At 40.9% G+C, this 21148-nt stretch overlaps 1 protein-coding gene across 1 annotated transcript in view; it reads right to left on the bottom strand.

The window, feature by feature from the left end:
• The window catches only part of ANKRD44 (ankyrin repeat domain 44), a 316658-nt gene that overhangs the window by 30970 nt on the left and 264540 nt on the right, over positions 1–21148 (bottom strand). Inside the window, exon 17 of the mRNA XM_082657650.1 lies at positions 1911–1982. Within this exon, the coding sequence (XP_082513776.1) occupies positions 1911–1982 (72 nt within the window). The remainder of the gene's footprint in view (positions 1–1910; positions 1983–21148) is intronic.

The raw sequence follows: 21148 nt of genomic DNA, 5'->3' as shown, positions 1-21148 counted from the left end.
GCTATTCTCCCCGTATCATGAGTGGGAAAACTGAGACACAAGAGGTTAGGTACTTGGCCAAGATCATACAAAAAACAAATAAATTAACAAATTGGAAAGGGTTTGGGGATCCTTAACTGACTCACTCCTTTTAATTTACAGATGGAAAAACCATGTCCAGGCGAGTTGCTAATGAGAAGACTGGTGGCTAGGATCCCCTAGGTGTAGAACTACCAAAGCCCAACTCTCTCCAATGATATTGTACCACCCTGTCTTTACAGGACTGGGAACCCACAACACTTAGCAGAGCACCTGGCACCCAGTAAGCACTCAACAATAATTTTTGAAAGAAAAAAAAAAAAAGAATGAGAGATGATAGAATTGTTTGGAAGCTAGGAAAGTCTCCTCTCATATTACCAGCAGGCTTAGCAATGCAATCAATCCCACCTTCATAGGGCATGAGAATTCTACCTGAGATAACCTTCCAATAGGCCTCTCCCAGCTTTGGGGTAACTTCCCCAGGCACAGCAGATGGCTGGGCAAAGATTCCAGGGTCAACCTTTAGAGCAACCTGTACTAAAAGCCAACTGGTATGAAATTTTATACATGTAAATATCCTGCCCTCCATCCACCTTTTCTACTCTAAGCCCATGTCTGGAAGAAAGACGAATGGACATTTTAGCCTGATTTCACTGGACTCAGTGTGTGCGTGTGTCCGTGTGTATAGTCCTGCGTTGGTAGATGTGGCAGAGGGTGGTGAGTGGGATGTTATCCGGTGTGCTGGTGAGTATGTGGGGAGACTGGCAAAGAAGCGAGGGCTCCATGAGTGTGATCGGTTCATCCCAATCCTTGTGGGATGGCCTCATCCCTTCTTACCTTGCCTGACTGCTTAAGTATGCCATCAGTAAAACGCTCCTCTCTGCTCTCCAAAATCTCCATCTCAATTTTTCATCAGAAGGAAACTGAATAAGTGCTTATGTGTGCGTGGTAGAGTGAAATGTCATAACCATTAAACACAGAGACCCAGCATCCTACTCTTCCCAACATCCAGTCTCTGGGTGCATCCAAACACCTTCTTGATGGCCCTGGACCGAGGCCTCACAGCTCAGCAGAGCCCTGCGTAGGTGAGCTGGCTGTTGCCAGTCTGAGAGGTGCCTAGGGAACAGCTGCTGCTGATCGACGGTTAGCAAGACCTTAACTGAAGTAGAGTGGTAGTGAGCTTCCCAGCTCGGTCACCCTCAGAGAGAGTTTGGGGATCCTCACTCTGAGCTATTGCATTTCTCTTCAATGACTGGGATGTGGAAAGGAAGCTTTACTGGTGGCAGAAAAATTCCTGTTCCCCTCCCTCCCAGATCTCACCCAGTACAACAATCAGCCCCGATACCTCCTCTGAGACCCCGATTCCAAGCCCAGGCAGAAGCAGCAGAGTTGGAATTATGCATATTTTCATCTTGCTCTCACAAGTCTGTATTTAAATATCTCAAGTTTTTAATTGTGGCATTCGATTATCTGTAAGTTCAGTTCTTGCTGTCTCTACTTAAATCTCTAAAACCAAAATAAAACATTTCCTCAGTTTACTGATTTAGCTCCTAGATAATAATAATTGAGAGACTTAAAACTTATAACAACCATTATTCTTAAGGGCACTGTGATACGGCTTCATGCACGTTGTCTCTTTTCCTGTATCCTCACTTCACAGATGGGGAAATCGAGGCTCAGCCAGGGTAAGCCATGTGTCTGAGGTCACCAGTGAGAAGCTGGGATTGGAATTTGAGACATGCTTTCTCGCCGCAGCCTCAGCCTTCACCCATGTACTGTTTCCATTATGAGTTATTATGCATTGCTATGCTTCCCTTTTAAGAGCAGCCTAGTTTTAGAAACATTTAGGTTCTTTCTGTAACGGGGGAAGCTGCCCACAGCATCTCACTTACAGCTAAGTGGAGCGGACTCTTGGTAGCACCAGCATCTGACTCTTCAAAAACACTGTTGGTTCTTTCCAAAAGCTGTGGAGACACAGAGAAAACAACAGTACGTGAGTGCAATTTGCAGAAGGAATCCTACTTTATGGATACAAACGTTGTCATAAATGAGAAAGGAGGCTTCAGAAACTTAAGAAATCATGCAACTTCTCAGAAACATAAGAAATCTGATATAGCATATCTAAAACAAATATGCTAACTGAATATTTCAACTTCTAGGTCATCTTAGCATTTGTTATTCAAAAGAAAGCTTTCATACTTGAAAAGTTGCTCAGCTTCACCAATCTAGGCAAATAATTCATGTTAAATCCACTTCCCACCCAGCAGATCGTCACAACGAGAAAGTTACAATACCCCGGGTCTATTCCATTATCAAACACACATTTATGGAGATAGCGTTGCAAAAGACTTAGGAAGCTCTTGTTCTCATGGAGCTTCCATTCTAGAGCGGGAAAGCACAGACAAACAAATAAACAACATACACGTAAGAAGATATCTGGTAGTGAAATATGCTGTAATGAAAGTAAAGTAGGGTGATGTGAAATGGAGTGACTGGGAGGTTACTCTACAGCTGATGGCCAGGGGAGGCCTCTCCAAGCAAGGAGATGACAGTTCAAGTGAGACCTGAATAAGAAGAAGAGTGAAATCAAGTCAAAATGTGGCAGGAGAGCATTCTGGGAGCAGGAAGGAGTCAGGGCAAATGCATCAAGTGGGGATGAACACGGTGAGTTCAAGGAATGGAACAGATAGTGTGACTAGGGTATGATGTTGGTGAGGGTGTCAGGCAAAAGACATTTCATTGACTCTTGTTGGGAGAACAAATTGTTAAAACCTTCCCGGGCAATTTTGTGCATATCTTTGACCCTAGGAATTAATCCCCAGTAAATAATTAGACAAGTGCACAATGACACATGTATAAAGAAATATATTCATTCAACAAACACTTGATGAATGACTACCAATGTGCCCAGATACTGTTCCATGCACCGATTCAATAATAAAAAATATATTTAAAAATCAATTTTTTCATGGGGGGCAGGGCAGGCAATAGAAAAAGGAAGTTATATAATTAATTAGAAGGCCGTAGGTGCGATGGAGAAAGATAAAACAGAGAAGGAGGGTTCGGAAGGCTGGAGGAGAGGTCCATTTGCAACTTTAAATACAGAGATCAGGAAAGGCCTTACTGAGCAGGTGATGGCTGAACAACATCTGGGGGCGATGAGAGAGCCTTGTGGATATCTGGGGGAAGAGCATTCCAAGCAGAGGGGCCAGCAATTGCCAAGTCCTTTAGCGACAGAGATGCTTAAGATCATCAGTGAGACTGGAGCAAGGTGATCAAGGATGAGAATGACAGGAAAGGAAGTCAGAAAGATGGTGGCACTGTGGGTGGTAGTATCACAAGGAGCCTTCTGGGTTGTTGTAAAAAGTCTGTAACTTCTATCCTGAGTGAGACAGAATTTCACTGGAGTGCTTTGAGCAGAGGGGTGACATGTTCTAACTTTTAGACTCTAGGGAGGGCACAGAGACCACTGAAGAGCTGGGGCAAAAGTCCAAGAGAGAAATAACGGTGGCTTGGACCAGCAGGGAGCAAGTGGGGACGGAGAAAAGTGTTGGCCTGTGGATATTTTTGGAGGCAGAGTCAACAGGATTTGCTGATGGATTGAATGTGAATGTGTGAGAGAGAAGTAAAGGATGACACTCAGGATTCTGTTGTAAGCAAACTGAAAGATGGAGGTTCCACGAACTGAAATGGAGAAGTGAGTGGAATATATGTAGTGGGAAAAAGCAGAAGTTCGATTCTGGAAATGATAGGTTTGAGATGTTTTTAAAGCATCAAAAGTACATGTTAGGGCTTCCCTGGTGGTGCAGTGGTTGAGAGTACCCCTGCCGATGCAGGGGACGCGGGTTCGTGCCCCGGTCTTGGAAGATCCCACATGCCGCAGAGCGGCTGGGCCCGTGAGCCACGGCCGCTGAGCCTGCACATCCGGAGCCTGTGCTCCGCAACGGGAGAGGCCACAACAGTGAGAGGCCCGCGTACCGCAAAAAAAAAAAAGTACATGTTAATCGGCAGCTGTAGGATACACGGGTGTGGACTTCAGGGTATTTAAAGCCATAAGGCTGGATGAGATGAGCCAGGGAGTACACAGAGAAGGGAGACTGGATCCTGGGTGCCCAACATTAAGAGCTAGAGAGATGAGAAGGAACCAGCAGGGAGATGCAGATTGAGCAGGTGAGCTAGAAAGAACATCAGGAGAGCAGGAGGTTCTGAAACCAAGTGAAGGAAGAGTTTTAAGGAGAGAATGCACAGCCGTGTCAAAAGTCCTGACAGGTCAAGTAAAATGGGGCCTGAGAATTGCCCATTGGGTTTAGGAACATGGAGGCTATTAGCGACTGCTAAGAGCAGTTTATCAAGACACTGTTTATATGGGAAAAAAACCCAACCAACAGAAAATGAATACATAGCAATAGGGATGGAGTAAATAAATTGTAGTGGTATATATCACCACTTCTGATAAGCTCTCCCTCTTTATGTTGCTGTTAAGTTCTTCTTTGTATAGTGATGCATCCAAAAGGGACAAAAACCCAACACCCAAAGCCTTGATGTGTGGTGAATATGGCAGTATTCAATGTCCACTCCAGCCTCCTGACTGATGGGATTGGGCTGCCCTATACTGCAGAGACTAGACAGCTCCAAACTACATTTCCTAGACTCCCTTGAACTAGGGTTTCAGATCTGATTGAGGTTCTGCCAACTAGATGCAGTCTGAAATTTTAGAGGCAGAAGTGAGCAGATGGCATCTCTGATTTCTGATGGTAAGCAGAGTCATGGAGACTTTAGCTTGTCTTTTAGCTTCCTGTGTGCAGGCTACTATCTTCGTGAGGGTAGAGAAGCAAGACAGGGATACAGGCATCCGTTTTTGGCAGTGTGGATTAAGCAGATGCTGTGTGGCTCTAGGGCCAATAGCAGTGGCAGTGACAAGTCTGTCCCCGTACGTCAGCTGGGGTGGTGTGTCTATGGAGCAGCCATTCCAGGGCTGCTTTCTGATTCCCCATCTCCCTGATCATGAGGAAGGGGCAGCCACCCTGGCAGTCCAAGTGCAGTTTAGGTTTATTTCTGGAGGATCAGCCTAGGGCACCCTCTTCTAGACCTCCCAACAATATTATAAACACCTTTTTTTTTTTTTGTGGTACGCGGGCCTCTCACTGCTGTGGCCCCTCCCGTTGCGGAGCACAGGCTCCGGACGTGCAGGCCCAGCGGCCATGGCTCACGGGCCCAGCCGCTCCGCGGCATGTGGGATCTTCCCGGACCGGAGCAGGAACCCGTGTCCCCTGCATCAGCAGGCAGACTCTCAACCACTGCACCACCAGAGAAGCCCTATAAACACCTATTTTAAAAAAATCAAATCTTCTTCTGCTTAAAACAGCTAGCATGGCTTCTGTTTCCTTCAAATGCACCCTGACTGATTCAAAAAGTAATACAGATTATTTAAGTTTTGTTAATGGGGATGGTGAAGGGGAAATTACACCACTCAACACACTAGAAAGCAAAACTTTCTAACATGCTCTTTACCCATTTTTTTCTCCCGGAAAGTCCCAAACTTGTCAAGTGGAAAAACACATTTTAAAGCCATATGTGTGGCATGATACCATTTCCATTTAAAAAACTGTATTGATATGACTACACATGCAGAAAAAAAGATGAGAAATATATACCCTAAAATGTTTAACACAGTAACCTAAAAGTGGGAATACAGATGATTTTCATTTTCTTCTTTATCTTTCCGGATTTTTTTTTGGCCATGAATGTGTATTGTTTTTTGTTTTTGTTTTTGTTTTTTTAGTTTTTTTTGCGGTACGTGGGCCTCTCACTGTTGCGGCCTCTCCCGTTGCGGAGCACAGGCTCCGGACGCACAGGCTCAGCGGCCATGGCTCACGGGCCCAGCCGCTCCGCGGCATGTGGGATCTTCCCGGACCGGGGCACGAACCCGCGTCCCCTGCATCGGCAGGCGGACTCTCAACCACTGTCACCAGGGAAGCCCTGTGTATTGTTTTTGTAATAAAAACACTAAAGCTATTTCTGTTTGGAATAAAAGCCATTAACCTTACTTTTCACTTAATAGAATGATGTACACAGACCCCTAGATAGGTCCAGAACTCCTTTCTAGTCAATGCATGTGAAACAAAATGTTTGCATTCTCTGGTAGATCAAGTAACAGTGTAAAACTTACCATCTAAAAGCACACAATTTCAAGTTTTCAAATAATACAATACAAATAATTATATCGCAAGTATGAGACATTTTATGTTTGTTTTTATTAGTGCGAGAATAGAATTTGGAACTTAAGCAATCTAGGATACATTAGAATAATGAGAGCAAATTTAATTTTAACTTCAAAACTAATAATTTTAAAACCATCTGCCATACATAGTTGAAATAAAAGTAGCCTCAACTGCTTGAAAAGGCTAGAAAACAGTTCTTTGCTTTGTTTTGCAACATTATCACCTGTAAGAGTTCCTGGAATTGACAGTGTGTACCAACTCCAAATCCTGTCCTAGGATGAACTTTTAATCAAAGGAACACAGAATCATTTCCACCATTATCACAAACACGATGAACAGAGGCAAGAAGACAATGTACTGTTTACAGTCAAAAATTAGGCATATTCCCAGAAGATTTATTGTGGCAGATTTTTCCACACATGTACTTTGATCATTCTAATAGCATGGGATTTTTACTTCAGTCATTCACTACACGTTTGCTGAATGTCTTCTCTGTCAGGGAGCCTGGGTTAGGCACCAGGATTCAACTGTGCAGCGAACAGATGTGGTCACTGACCTGAGAGAACTTAGAGGCTAGTGGGGAACCCACAGAAGTTAACGGGTAGTGAAAACAGTGAGGCAAGAACTAGGATGCAAGATGCTATGGGAACATGAAGGAAGAGGTACCTGACATAACCCTGGGGGTCAGAGAAGACTCTTCTGTAAAGGAAGGTTTAGCCTGAGACCCGGATGGTAGGAATCTGTGAGGCAAAGAGAGAAGGGAATTTCTAGGCAGAAGGAAGAGCATGTGAGAACACAACAAATACGAAAAGCTTTAAGTTTAATAAGACTAGATAGCATGTAGGGGTAAGGAAAGAATGAGGAGCAATTAGGCTGGAAACGTAAGCAGACGACAGATTAGGTATAGGGTGATCATATCATTATCGCCCAATTCAGGACATTTATGAGATTGACAGTTGCGCCGGGATAACAGCTGTAAGCCAGGACATCAAATCAGGATAATTAGTGAGAGTCATCGCAGTGCTTTCAGCCGGGAAGAGGCATGATCACGATCAGATTCTTGGGTTTCATGAAAACCTCTCTGTGCAGTGTGGTAAATGAGCAGCAGTGGTGCTGGGGGTGAGGACTGCAACCCTAGAAGCAGGGAGATCAGTTAGGATATTTCAACTATGGGATTTCTAAATTATGAATTAAGTTGTTAAGAACGGACGGTGGCCCATACTACAGAAGAGGCAGAGGAAATGGAAGGAAGTGGGGATATTCAGGACTTTCATTCACTCCTTTATTCATTCATTCAATAGTTATTGAGTACTGTGCTAGGCACTGAGATTTCCAGTTCTAAAATGGTCCTTACCCACATGAACCTGAGAGCCTAGGAGGTGTAACAGACATCATTCATCGACTGAACAGTGGAGAAAGGGGAAAGTGTAGAGTCAAGGATGACACCCAATTTCTTGCTTTGGTAACAGGGTGAATTGTGATGCCTTCTTTAAGATAAGAAACAAAGAGAAGGCACAAGGTCAGGGGAGGGAAACTGTGTGGAGCTTTAGTCTGAAGTGCTGCTGGGACATTTAAGGGGACATGTCCAGTGGACAGATGGATATAATGTCTGAAGCTTAGAAGAGCGATCTCGGCTGGAGTAATGGATTTGGGAATCATCAGCAATGGCTGAGACAGGAAGCCCCCACTGTGGATGAGGCTGCCAGGGAGAATGTGTAGTGAGAGAGGACGTAAACCTCAGGAACCCCAGTATTGAGGGTTTGGAAGAGGAAGAGAGCCTGCAAAAGGGGTTGTGAGTAGGGGAGGGTACAGAGGGGTAGAAGGAAAACCAGGTGAGAAGGTGATGGTGATGGTGACTGGTGGCGGTGGAGGCTGTGATGACCATGATAGGAAGGTGCTGGTGGTGATAAGTGATAATGATGAAGACTCTCACTGATGACAACCGGAAGGTACTAAGCATTTACTATGAGCTGAGCATTCCACGGGTCACCTCAATCTATCCTCAAGTAATCCATTAAGTAACTTGCTCAAGTTCACACAGCCTGGAAAATACAGATGAGGAAACTGAACCAGGTCTAATTCAAAACCCATGTTATCTACCCCACAAAACAATGTCTTCCTATCAACTGATAAGCTGAAACTTTTTCCTGATATTAAAAAAAAAAAAAAACCAACAGGGATGAGGGTAGGAGACAAGAAGAGTTTATGTGTGTGTGTGTTTTTAAAGTATGTGGGTCTTTTTTATGCCTCTAACTTCAACAATTCCCTTTGATCTTTGAGATTTTCCTCTTTGTTTCCTAGGAGTGCTAAGTAGTCATTTTAGTTACACAGCAGTCACAGGGGACCTTAATTGGAACTAGCTCCTCTAACATGCCTCTTCCTTTAGCAATTCTTCTTTGTTAGTTAAGAAGGCAATGTGAAAAAAGTGGGGAGAAAAGCAATTTGTAAGTCATTCAAAATTGACGTTTATGTTTAGAATTTTCTTTCTAATTTAAAATTGATTCTAAACATACAGAGTCCAAGGGATGATGCAGATACACAGCACTGCTCAGAGACTCGACTCTGCACAAACGACTCAGGGGAAGAATATGGGGGCCGGAGGGAGACAGAGAGCTCCTACCATGACTCATTATACAAACTCGTACTTCAGCCTGTGGTCGGCAATATTACTGGAAAATAACGTTGCTCTACAGAGATCACCCGCAACCTACCTTGTCAAAATCCGAAATAGAATGGCTCTTTTGAAACACAGTTACAGCTAAGAATACATGCCAAACAAGCAGCATCACAGAAAGGCAATGAGTTCTGCACATAAAGCTTGTAGTTATAAATCAAAGAATATAATTTATACGTAACATTTACACAATCCATGCATTCACATGCTAGTTTTCACGTTGAATTACACTCATAAATCCAATGTACACGTCCAATATGTCACCATCAGTTTCTACTGGCTCAATAAAAAATTTGCACTCATTCCAAGGATCGACTTGGTCCTCTGCCTAAAAAATCTATTAAAATGGCTGCTTTAATAAAGCCTTTATCTGGACTACTTAATCTTATTCCTGTTTATCTCCAAAATCCCAGAATTGCTTCTTTTCTCATTTGATCAATCATTTATGAACCTTGTATGGAGAATCTAGCACTGCTTGACCTCTACCTCTTCTCCCACAGCGTCCTCCTACCACCTTGCATTTGCCAAGACTCTCTTGGCTGAAAAAAACAGAAGGTCTGAGATTCAAGCTACTCCCAACCCCCACTGACAAGTAAAGATGGGCATTTGAAGTGGGAATTGAGAGAAGAAAGCTAAGATGAGAGCAAGCAGGCTTTTCAACCATCTTATTCGTAAAACGTGAACTCTCTGGTTCAGCTCGGGGTGGGGGGTGGCTGGGATGCTCTATAACTTTGGGGGGCCTGAGAAGACGATTGTATTTAAGATTATAACAATTCATAGGACATTTTCTGAATTTGGAAGGCATTTTCACAGGACCGGAGGACTCACACAAAGAACAGCTCAACGTCTTAGATTTTAAAACAGCAGAGGTAATAGAAGGCCAAGTTTAAGCCTCTTTCTCTAAAAAGTGAATCTGTGATAACAAAATCAAGAATAAATATGAACTTGACCATAAGCCAACTGGCTGCTAGGTTAACAAAACAGTGATCTGATCCAAAATTGCAAGGAAACACACAAATATTACCCTCTAGCTGGGAACCCAAGCTTTGTAAGTAGTATAGCTTATGACTAGTTATTTGAAAATATGGCAGGAAAAAATCCAGGGATTTCAAGAGACCTTCAGCTGAACTAAACCAGTTTCTAAATGTGCTATTTAAGAAAGCAGAAACCAAGTATGGTTTGGAATATAAAAACGAAAAGGTGTAGCCAGTGGGTCTGTGAGGTAACCCTTGCTCTTGTCAGTGCTCGTTAGACTTGGACTACATAACTAGTTTCCACAGGTGAGGAGGGAGAAAAGGAGTTAGAAAACCAATCAGAAAATATCCATGGGGACCATGTCAACGAGGTGCTCTGAGGAAAGTTTTAAAAATGGATTTATTTATCTTTTAGCAGTGAGGACATTTATGAGTCTTCAAGTCAAAGGGCTGGAAGCAGACCAAGGTCCCTGGAAAGTTGGCACCTCTGTCAGAAATTCTATTTCACATTCCACTTGTCTGTGCCTGAGAATGAGATGCTGTTTAGGCAACCTCAAGGCCGATCCTGAGTCCACTGTGCTGTGACCTGACTCTGGCTCAGGCCAGAAGAGGGGGCTGAGTCTGCAGAAGTTTCAGACCACCCAGTCTATGTCAACGCTCCATTCAGAGGCTCCCAGGGGCACAGGATAGAGCTCGGGGGATCCCACAGGTCTTCCAGTCTCAGGCTTAATATAATGTTTCAGGCCATACGGGACCTCAGTGGACGCCAGGCTTTTGAGCCTAGCCCAGAATAAACTAGCTCCCTCCATGATGCCACTTCAGTAACAGCAGTGACTGTTTCTCAGTATTCTGCTCGCACCCCTTCACAGCTATTAGAGAAAGCCGTGTTGCTTGAAATTGTTAGTAACAACAATTACTGGAGACTCAGTGGTTCCTAGAAACGCATGAATCTAATCTAATTTCTGCCTTCTCCACTCAATTCCGTAAGTAAGGAACCGTTAACTTTCTATACTTGTGTAAGTCAAGGTCTATGCAACTTCAAAAGGAGATACCACAGTGTGAGGAGGGCACTACCAGAAGCTTAGCTAGATTAAGTTTCCAACTCTTCTTGGGAGCCGGTTTTGATAACTCTGCTTATCTCCTCCCTCCAGTGTATATTCAGTTCCTGGTGATTTCCTTGCCAATTAAAAGGCAGAAGAGCCTGCAGTATGTGTAAGGAAGGCTAATGAAACCTGCTGTGAAGATAAAGGCAAAAGCAAGGTACAAAATGCGTGGTGTTCAAAAACTATCTTGCAAGAGCCTTAAAAATGTTCATGTACTTTGACCCATAAACCTACTTCAGACTCTATCCTGAGAAAGTTTTAAGCCCGAAGCCATCCAACAGTGAAACAGTATAAACAACCTAAATAGAAGAATGTCTAAGTTATGACTGATCCAATAGTTGAACATTATTTAGCTTAAAAAATGTTTACCAAGAGTTTATAATAGCACTGGGAAAGGATCATGTCAGAACAGTTTATGGAAAAATAATCAATGCATAAAATTGCATATTTAATACTATCTCACGTATGTAAAAAATAGAACATGTGAGAAGGAGACTGGAAGGAAATATACCAAAAGAGTTAATAATAACTGCTTTGTAGTGGAGGGACTTTGGGTGTTTGATTTCTTTCCACTTTTCTACATATTCTAAACTTTCTACAACAAATATAGATTAATAAAGAATAACATAAATTTCTATTTAAAAGTGAGATGGTTGAGTCAGATGATTTCCAAGGTCCCTTTAGCATCCTATCCAGTCAAAATTTAGGCAGGGGGAGGTCAATGTTTTCATGACCATGAGTGGTATATCTTTATTAAATCAATAACACCATTCTGGCTAGTATTACTATTGGTTGAGTACATTCCTTCATGGCCCTTAAATTGCAAAGTCCTTAGGGGCAGGGACTACCTATATCTTGTAGGAGGTATTCAATACTGTTTACTGAATTTAATTTAAATCTGATAAGTGAATGAGAGAGCACTAGTGGAATTAATTACAGGTGATAACACATTTGCTGCCTTGACACTGCAGAACTATCAAAAACATTACTGGGATCTTATATTTTGGATGGATTTTTCCCTTTAGAAAAACAATGTGAATACCATATGCATTGCTACATTTAATAAATCGACCAACCAGCAAAACAAATAAACAAACCTGACCTTTCATAGAACATGGTCTTGTAACTGAAAAATGCTCTAGGCTACTAAGTGTGTCTTTCTAAACCAGGATGTCAGTTTGCTGTTGCCAGGTAGTGGTAGAACTCATCCTGAGGTGACACTCTGGCCTTCTGTCATAAGGAAGTAAAGAAGACTAATGTCAAATTAAATTTTGATACGATCGATGTACCAATACTATGAAGAAGGTAAGATACTAGTAAAAGAATTCGAAACACATTTTCTGATTGTAAATACCTAAATCAGTCCAGAGAAAGCCAGATAATATGTTTTTGAAATAAAGAAACAGTAGAATTCTTTTCATCTTGCCATGAGTGAGCCTTCTAGATAAGGAAGAGCATTAAAATTAACTCATAAGAAATGTCACTCTCTTTAGGGAAAAGATAACCATGGTTCCTGAAAACACAAGGACTTATCCAAGGTTGAAGCCAAAACTGATTATGGAGAGAACAAGGGTTTTAACCCACTGAAGGAGTTGCAAAGAATCGCTGCAGAAGCTATCGCAAATGTGAAAAAATCATCAAAGTGCTCCCTATTATTTTCGAGGTTCCCTGGCAGCTTTGGATTTAAATGATTTAACTAATGCTCAGAATTCCTAAATTCACTTTTTCCTAAGCAGGATAAAAAATATGAAATGACTATATCTGGGTTAAATAGAATCAGAGGCATAATTCACCATAATAAAGAAATTATTCTCTTTGGTTCCACAGTTTTCTATAACCGAATTTGGTTTCATTCTTTTGTGTGGGCAGTGAGCCAAAAGAGGGAAGGAATGCTGATGGCTTTGAGACAGGATAGAAAAGAGAGATAGCTGAAAAGGGTCCTTAAGAAAATCTCTGCGGGAATAGGCTGCAGTCACCAGCAAATTCCAGAAGCAGGAATCTCAGATAAAGTGTGCGCCTAGGTTGCTGATACCAGCAAAGTATGCCCTGGGGGTACCCTTAATATATCCACTAGGGATGTGATAGTGAGTATGGCAAGCCCTCTTGGATCTAGCAATAATTACTGCAAGGAATTTTCTGTACAACAAAAAACTTGGCCTATTCCCTTGATATTCATAGTAAAGGAATTAGCCTAGACCATGCCTACAACCTCCTGAATTTTGCAGAATAATTCAAAAGTTAAGTTCACCCTTCTATATCAGCAGTGAGTTCAACACATTGGTATATTCAATTCAATTGGTGTATTCAGTCAGAGCCACCTGACGCTTCTCTTCTGGATCCTGGCATTACATGTGTGTTGTGGTGATGCTGGGATATGTGTGTGTGAGTAAAGGGGCACAGGGGAGGAAGATAAAAGCAAAAAGTCTGTGCTAATCAACCACAATCACACGTGGATAACATGAGTTTAAGGAAAAAGAATAAGAGGGATAAATATCAAGAGGTACTAGACAAGATTCCCTATTGTTCAGAAAAATGGTCCAAAACTTGTAAATAAGGCAAAGAGGCTAATTCCATGTCCTTTTTTTTTTTTTTTTTTTTTTGCGGTTCGCGGGCCTCTCACTATTTGGCCTCTCCCGTTGCTGAGCACAGGCTCCGGACGCGCAGGCTCAGCGGCCATGGCTCACGGGCCTAGCCGCTCCGCAACATGTAGGATCTTCCCGGACCAGGGCACGAACCCGTGTCCCCTGCATCGGCAGGCGGACTCTCAACCACTGCGCCACCAGGGAAGCCCCCATGTCCTTTTAAGAATCATACTGAGGCACTGTTTTAACAGGTCCACCCAAGGATTAATTTTTAGTAAAATGTTAATTAAGGGCGCAGTCTCTGTGAAGTTACATGTTAACTTGTAGATCTGTTTCCTGCAGAAATACACATTATTTCTGTGTGGTAGAAAAGATAACTCTAGAAATTATAGCTTATTGCTGTTTTGGATGGTAACAAGTTTTGTATCTTACCTAGCTTACTCTATTATTATTTTATTAAAGTCTCTATAAATGCTCTGCTCCTCAAATGACCCCTGAATAAACTTTAGCATCTTAGTGGTTCCATCATTACTTAATGAGATTTTTATAAAAATCTTTAACACATGTTCTTTTTCTCCTTTTATGAGAGTCTCATTTTAAATTTTTTGAGAAGTATACTTTGACACCACCCATCGGCTCCAATCTTAATACAAGACCTCAAAAGTCTTAATATCCTTTGGAAATGCCTATAACAATCTCCCCCGTCAATGTCGTTCCACAATGGACTCTCCATGGGAACACTGAGAGAACTTGAAAAGATGCCTTCCTCTCCTTCCAAAGAAACTTGTGCAGATACAGGGCAGACAGAGCTATGATGTCCCACGATCAGAAAATCAGTCCCACTGAATTTCCAATGAACCCTTCTCAGGCTCTGAGACTGAGGAATCATGGGCTCCCCTCCGCTCTTCAAGTGTCTACTTTATCCAGAGAATCATGGTAGTGGCCAGGAACTCTTCATTTGGGCTGAAGGCCTTATGGTCCGCATTTGCTCATTTTTATCCCAGGAACAGACTGGAGTTGCCATATACCAACACTGCCCTCTTCTCACCACCCCCCCCCCAGTCTAAGAGAGGAGGCATAGCCTTGAAGGGCTATGTCCCTTCAGCACACTTTGGGGGTCTCACAGTGGACCACCTCTTCTCTCTTTCTGGCCTCCTTCCTGACTTAGAATTCTCAGCAGAACTGCAGGGAGCCTCACCCCCGGGCAGACGCCTGTAAGACATAAACCTCAGATCACCCACAACCCAAGAGGCAGACCCCTCTCTCCTCCTCCATCTCACCTCTCTTTTAAAATAAATCTCTCTGCAGAAGAAAATGAAATTCACAATAAAGCACAGATCATTTTCGACTGAAAGCAAGAGCACATTAATTTCATTTAAGCGAAATAAGTAAGATAATTCAAAGAATTGTTTCTCTCAAAGCTCATAAAATTTCATTTCATTAAATCCTGTTTTCATTTATGTAAGATGACTGTTCTGCCATGGTTATTTTATTGGTATAGGAATTACAAAAATATAAGAAAATTATGGTTTTAGATTTACAGAAGGTATAACATACACAAAAATCGCCAAGTTCTATTTTCTTTAGTATAATGAAATTATGATGCTCCTCAGCCTGATTTGTTGTCTGTCAGTTTAAAAAATGGTTTCTTCTGTGGGTCTTTCCGCTGTGGACCCCACCTTAGCCACACACTCTACCCTTAATTGAAGGGGTCGCTGGGGGCAGCCTGTAGGCTGGCATTTTGGCAAATCTAGCCTTCCTGGATTCTCCTTCTATGAGGTGTTAGGCCATCTACCCATCTGAGTCTGACTCCTGTTATCTTGTCCTTTGGCTATTATTGGACAGGAGATATTGACCCTTCCTTCCAGAGCAGCCAACATTCTTGGAAGAGAAGGAAAGACCCTGTCCTTAGGGCTTAATTCCTATTCCTTTCAATTTCATCCTCCCATTCCACAGTTTCCCCCTCCACTACAACAAAGAAAACCAAAACCCCTTTCCTGCCTCCGGGACACATATGTAAATAACCACCATTGTCTTGGGGAACACATGCATCTTGCTTCCCATCCACCACCACAATACAAAATATAACTTGCCATCAAAACCCAGAGAGCCCATGGATAACTCATGAATTTTAATGAGTTTTAAAATCAGGTCCTAAACTATTTTATCTGCCTTTTACTTTCACAGACCCAGCAATTCTAAAAATTAGTCATGTTCAGCTGATGGCAAGAATGAAGCATCTTCAGCAAACAGCTAAAACACGCTAAAATTTGTGAATTTGAGCCACCAGGATACAAAGAGAGCCATTTCATCAATTTGGGAGTGTCTATGCCTCCTTTCCCATCTGTTGTCTTTTCTTTCTAGCTGTTAATTAGCTCTTTGAACAGAAGGTGTGAGAGGTGGGGTATTTAATTACGTAAAGTACATGACTATGGTCCTCACAGTTCTAAGAGGGACCATTCTCACTGCTTGCTGTTACCTTCAATAAAGGGATTAAGAAGACAGGTGAAACTATTGATTAAAATTAAGTTTTTGTATCACCCATGCACTTAGCCTAGTACCTCATTCCTATTAATGAAAGAAAACCTTAGAATGTTGTGTAACTTTATGTCACTCAAATGAACAATTTAAAAGAAATCTATACTCTTGTAAAGCTTTTTCCTTGTTGCTCCCAATTATCTATCAGAATGACTTTGCTGTGGTTTTAACAAGGCTTTATTAAAAAAAACTACCTCATATGCATTCTTTAAAAACTATGGAAAACTCTAATTTGGATGCAGTCCTGTTTTAATTTTTTTTTTTAATTTGGAGCTTCAAACACGTCAGTGTACAGCTGAAAGGCAGCTGAAAAAAATTCAGAGTTCCCTTTAAGAAAATAGGCACTGACGCTGTTAGCTCTGCACAGTTTAAACTAACCTACCGTCATTTGCTGTACAAGAGCACAGGTGTCAGATTTAGACCCTTTTGTTTTTCCCTTTGGGTTCTTTAGAGTATGGATGAGTTAGGAACACATCTGAAATAAAAGCGGTAGTTTCACTTCTGATTACCATGTTCATAAATTAGATTGCTGAAAGTTAGATCAGAATGATCTATTTACAAAATCTAGCAGCAAATATAAAAGTGGTTGTAATAGAAGTGTTTTCAGTTTTTGACTTTTTTTCTTCTAAAGTCAAGGGATCAGTGATCAAAAGATTAAAATCAAGAAAGCATATCTTAAAAGAATAAAATCACATCTTGCAGGACATTTTCTTTTTTGTTTACTCACTATATCCTTTGGAGTTTTAATGACTAATACAAATGGCAACTGAACATAACTGCATAAAAATTTGGGAGAGACCTCTGTGTTACCACAGTAAAAAGGTGTTTGTTTTGTTTTGTTTTTTTCAGAATTTCTCTTACATACCGAATTGCTCTGAAATTATCTGAATGGTTGATAAACATGGTGAGTGCTAAATTGCACACCAATTCCTGTAGCTTCTGGTTGCATGTTCCAGTTTTAAAGTCTGGCCCATAATGAATGTTTTCCTCAGGAGGGTGCTTTACATTTATTTATGATGATCAATTTTGAAGTATATGCCTGAAAAGTATGTGACATGATCCTGATAAATGCCCAAACGTGCCAAAGCACAGACTGAGATTTCACCTGGTCCTAAAATATTAAAGTAAGCCATCAATTCATAAATAGCTTATGCAGATTCCTAGCTCTGCCATAAAAGAGGTATAAGAAGGAAGTTTTAGGTCTAAGCAAAACAATTTAAATATACCTTAATTTTAGCATTTATTTGCTGAAACAGCTTTGAAAAAAGTTTCTGAGTTGGTGCTCAGGGAGAGTGCTGGATTGGAAAGATTAACTCAAAAGTATTAAAATTAAATATTAATGGTAGATTTTATTAAAATGCCAAAAGAATGATCAAATTATCTAATAATTTCACAAATAGTCGCACAGCTTGAACCATCACTTGGATGTTTCCTTTCTTTCTTTTTTTTTCTTTTCTGCTCTTCCACTTAGGCAATAGGAAGTCAGAGCAACTCTATCAGTGGGGCTGTAAGCTTGTGCTATGTTGCTTTCACAGCCATCTTCTCTTTATTCTGCTGAATGTACAGGAGCTCTTCTTTTTATGCTTCTACATGCTGATGATTCTGTCTTCATTTTACTTTCCTTCCTCAATTGCAGTAAAGAAGTTGTACTGTTGTGCTTTCTCTGCTACATTAATGAGGTTAGGTTACTGCAATCTACAATGCTCTGAAGGTATTTTATTTTTAACAGGATCCATCCCTTAACAACAGGGACTTAAAATCCTCCTCTATAACTCTGAGATAATCCCACCTGTAGTGTGGTGTTTATCTCCACCCCTGTGTTCACTTTCCCTGGCAGGTAGCCTAAAAGCATCCTCAGGAGGAGGAAGGGTGAGAGAAGGAGTTGGAAGTTCAGGTCTTTGTTATTCTTCCTCTGTCGAGAGACAGGCTTCTAGATACCACTGGTCACTCTGATGAGCTTAATTTTCCTTTAAAGTCAACGTTTAAGTTTTGAAATTTTTTTCCATTGGCTTTTTAAAAATTTTATTTATTTTTTAAATTTTGGCTGCGTTGGGTCTTCGTTGCTGCGCACGGGCTTTCTCTAGTTGTGGCGAGCGGGGGCTACTCTTTGGGGCGGTGCATAGGCTTCTCATTGCGGTGGCTTTGCTTGTTGTGGAGCACAGGCTCTAGGTGCGTGGGCTTCAGTAGTTGTGGCACACGGGCTCAGTAGTTGTGGCCCACGGGCTTCGCTGCTCTGAGGCATGTGGGATCTTCCCAGACCAGGGCTTGAACCCGTGTCCCCTGCATTGGCAGGCGGATTCTTAACCACTGTGCCACCAAGGAAACCCTGCATTGACTTTTAAAATATAATTTTTAAAGAAGAGGTACTCAGGAAGGCATGCATTATTTAACATGGTGCCTAACTCTGGAACAGTATCTTGCCCTGAGGAGGTATTCAATAAATTTGTTTCAATGCATGAATTTAAAAAATGAAAGAACTGTACACTAATCTTTAAAATGTAAGTCAAAAAGCCACACACACACACACACACACACACACCAAAAAACCCCCAAAATGTGGTCCCTAAAAACTGTAATGGCAACAGCCAGAGATAACCAGATAAATTTTGGTATGTGCCCTCTTAGCCATATAACAGCTCATAAACACACATAAATCATGATGTATGTATTATTTTATAACTTTCCTTTTTGTGCTATTTTAACATGTAGTGAATATATTTGCACACATTAAATATTCTTTTGCAATGTCATTTTAATGACTACACAGCATTCAGTAAATCAGTAAAATAATCTCTCAATAATTTACCTTTCTCCCCTATTTTTGAACTTTAAGGTTGTCCCCTTCTTGGTATTATTATTATTATTATTAACAGGTAATGAACATTTGTGTGGCTGAATCTTTATGGATGTTCGTGACGGTTTCCTGATGATAAACTGCAGGAAGCAGAATATTTAAGGTTTTGATTCGTAATTGGCAAAATCTTTCTGGTAATTTAAATCAACTTTTGGTGTAGCTTGAGGTACAGTGCCTGCAGCTTTGCTGGGTCTTAGTTCATCATTTCCAATACTATTTACGCCTATCTCTGATTTTATACTTTCAAGGCTCATCAAAGCAGTCATTCACCAAGGAGCCAGTTACTGAACCCTCAGAGAGGGCAGGAAACTTGTATCTCTTTCATGAAAAACAGCTCCATGGGTATTTCCAGCTGTTCTTTCATGCCCAGCTGGAGTAGTGTACATGTCTTTCAATTCTTTTTCTCATAGCAATTCTAAAATGAATCTTGTACTCTTACAACTTTTCTAATCTTGACTGTGTTCATCCTTAATAAGTGAAGTAAAATGTGAATTCATTCATGTTTAAACTAAAACAAACATAACCTGATAGTTTCCACTCGCTTAATAAAAATAAATTTCAACTTGCAAGAAAAGAATAAAAAGGTAGCCTTTCTTTAAAAATAACAGAATTTATGGCTATCTATGAATAACTGTCTCTAGAAGACTATTAAAATTTTCTTTAAACATTCATCTCCAGTTGGTAAAATATTTAGAATTGCTATTTTAAGATGATAACCAAAATGCAATCCTCTCAAACATGACTGGACACAAAATAATATGGCATCTAACTGGCTACTCGCATTTAAAATTTAGCCTTAACTATTCTTAGAAAATATACACACTGGGCTCAGAGTGGTCACTTGAGTAATTAAATGGCTTGTTCATTTTATTAATAACCACTATAAATTAATGAAAAAAGAATTTATCTTATAGGACTAGTGCCACAATGTTTCTAGTAATGACAGAGATACTCAGTGTGCTTTAGAAGAACTTAGTAGAGAAGGACTTGAAACCTTTTCCAAAAAGTAGAGGGTAGGGTAAGAGGGTAGGAGGTAAGAATTTAAGAGTGATTTCAGTGAATTTTTTGAATGCCTATGACAAAAGCCCTCTGGAACTAAAAATATCTACCTTCAAGAGAGAAAAAAAAAACACTCATGCACAATTTCTTTGTTGAAATACTTCTAGCTACTCCTTTAAGAACTTAAATCTTAAACCTTACTTTTAGCTCTATGAATAAGTATTTTACATGGACTTCCTGTAAGTTATGAAATAATTTATCGTCTACATCGTGCTTTTCTTAATTAATTAATTTGCGTCAGGTCTTAGTTACGGTATGTGGGATCTTCATTGCTGCGTGCAGGATCTTCATTGCAGCATGTGGGATCTTTTCAGTGGTGGCCTGTGGGCTCTTAGTTGTGGCATGCAGGATCTAGTTCCCTGACCAAGGGTGGAACCCGGGCCCCTACATTGGGAGCACAGAGTCTTAACCACTTGACCACCAGGGAAGTCCCTACATTGTGCTTTTCTAAATAGATCTATTTTCAATCAATAGAGATCTTTCATCTATTTTCAATCAATAGAGATCTTTCATCTTCTAAAAATTTAGGTGCAAAGGATTTTTCCATAATCTTTACAAGTTCACAGGACACTACTATGAAGGATAGCTGGATCTTCCAAATACGTGCATGACAGCAAGCAATCCTTGTTTTACCCTCCATAACATCCATACAACCAGACGTTAATATTTAAGTTCTATGCTGTTAAGGAACATTCTCATTGCTTATTTAATTTTTTTTAAATTTTTTTAATTTTATTTTTTTATACAGCAGGTTCTTATTAGTCATCAATTTTATACACATTAGTGTATACATGTCAATCCCAACTGCCCAATTTATCACACCACCATCCCCAACCCCTGTGGCTTTCCCCCCTTGGTGTCCATATGTTTGTTCTCAACACCTGTGTCTCAACTTCTACCTGCAAACCGGTTCATCTGTACCATTTTTCTACGTTCCACATACATGCGTTAATATACGATATTTGTTTTTCTCTTTCTGACTTACTTCACTCTGTATGACAGTCTCTAGATCCATCCACATCTCAACAAATGACCCAATTTCGTTCCTTTTTATGGCTGAGTAATATTCCATTGTATATATGTACCACATCTTCTTTATCCATTTGTCTGTCGATGGGCATTTAG

This window comes from Grampus griseus, assembly GCF_964374135.1.
Source record: "Grampus griseus genome assembly, chromosome: 7".
NCBI classification, from domain to species: domain Eukaryota; kingdom Metazoa; phylum Chordata; class Mammalia; order Artiodactyla; family Delphinidae; genus Grampus; species Grampus griseus.
This window is presented reverse-complemented; position numbering and strand designations above follow the sequence as displayed.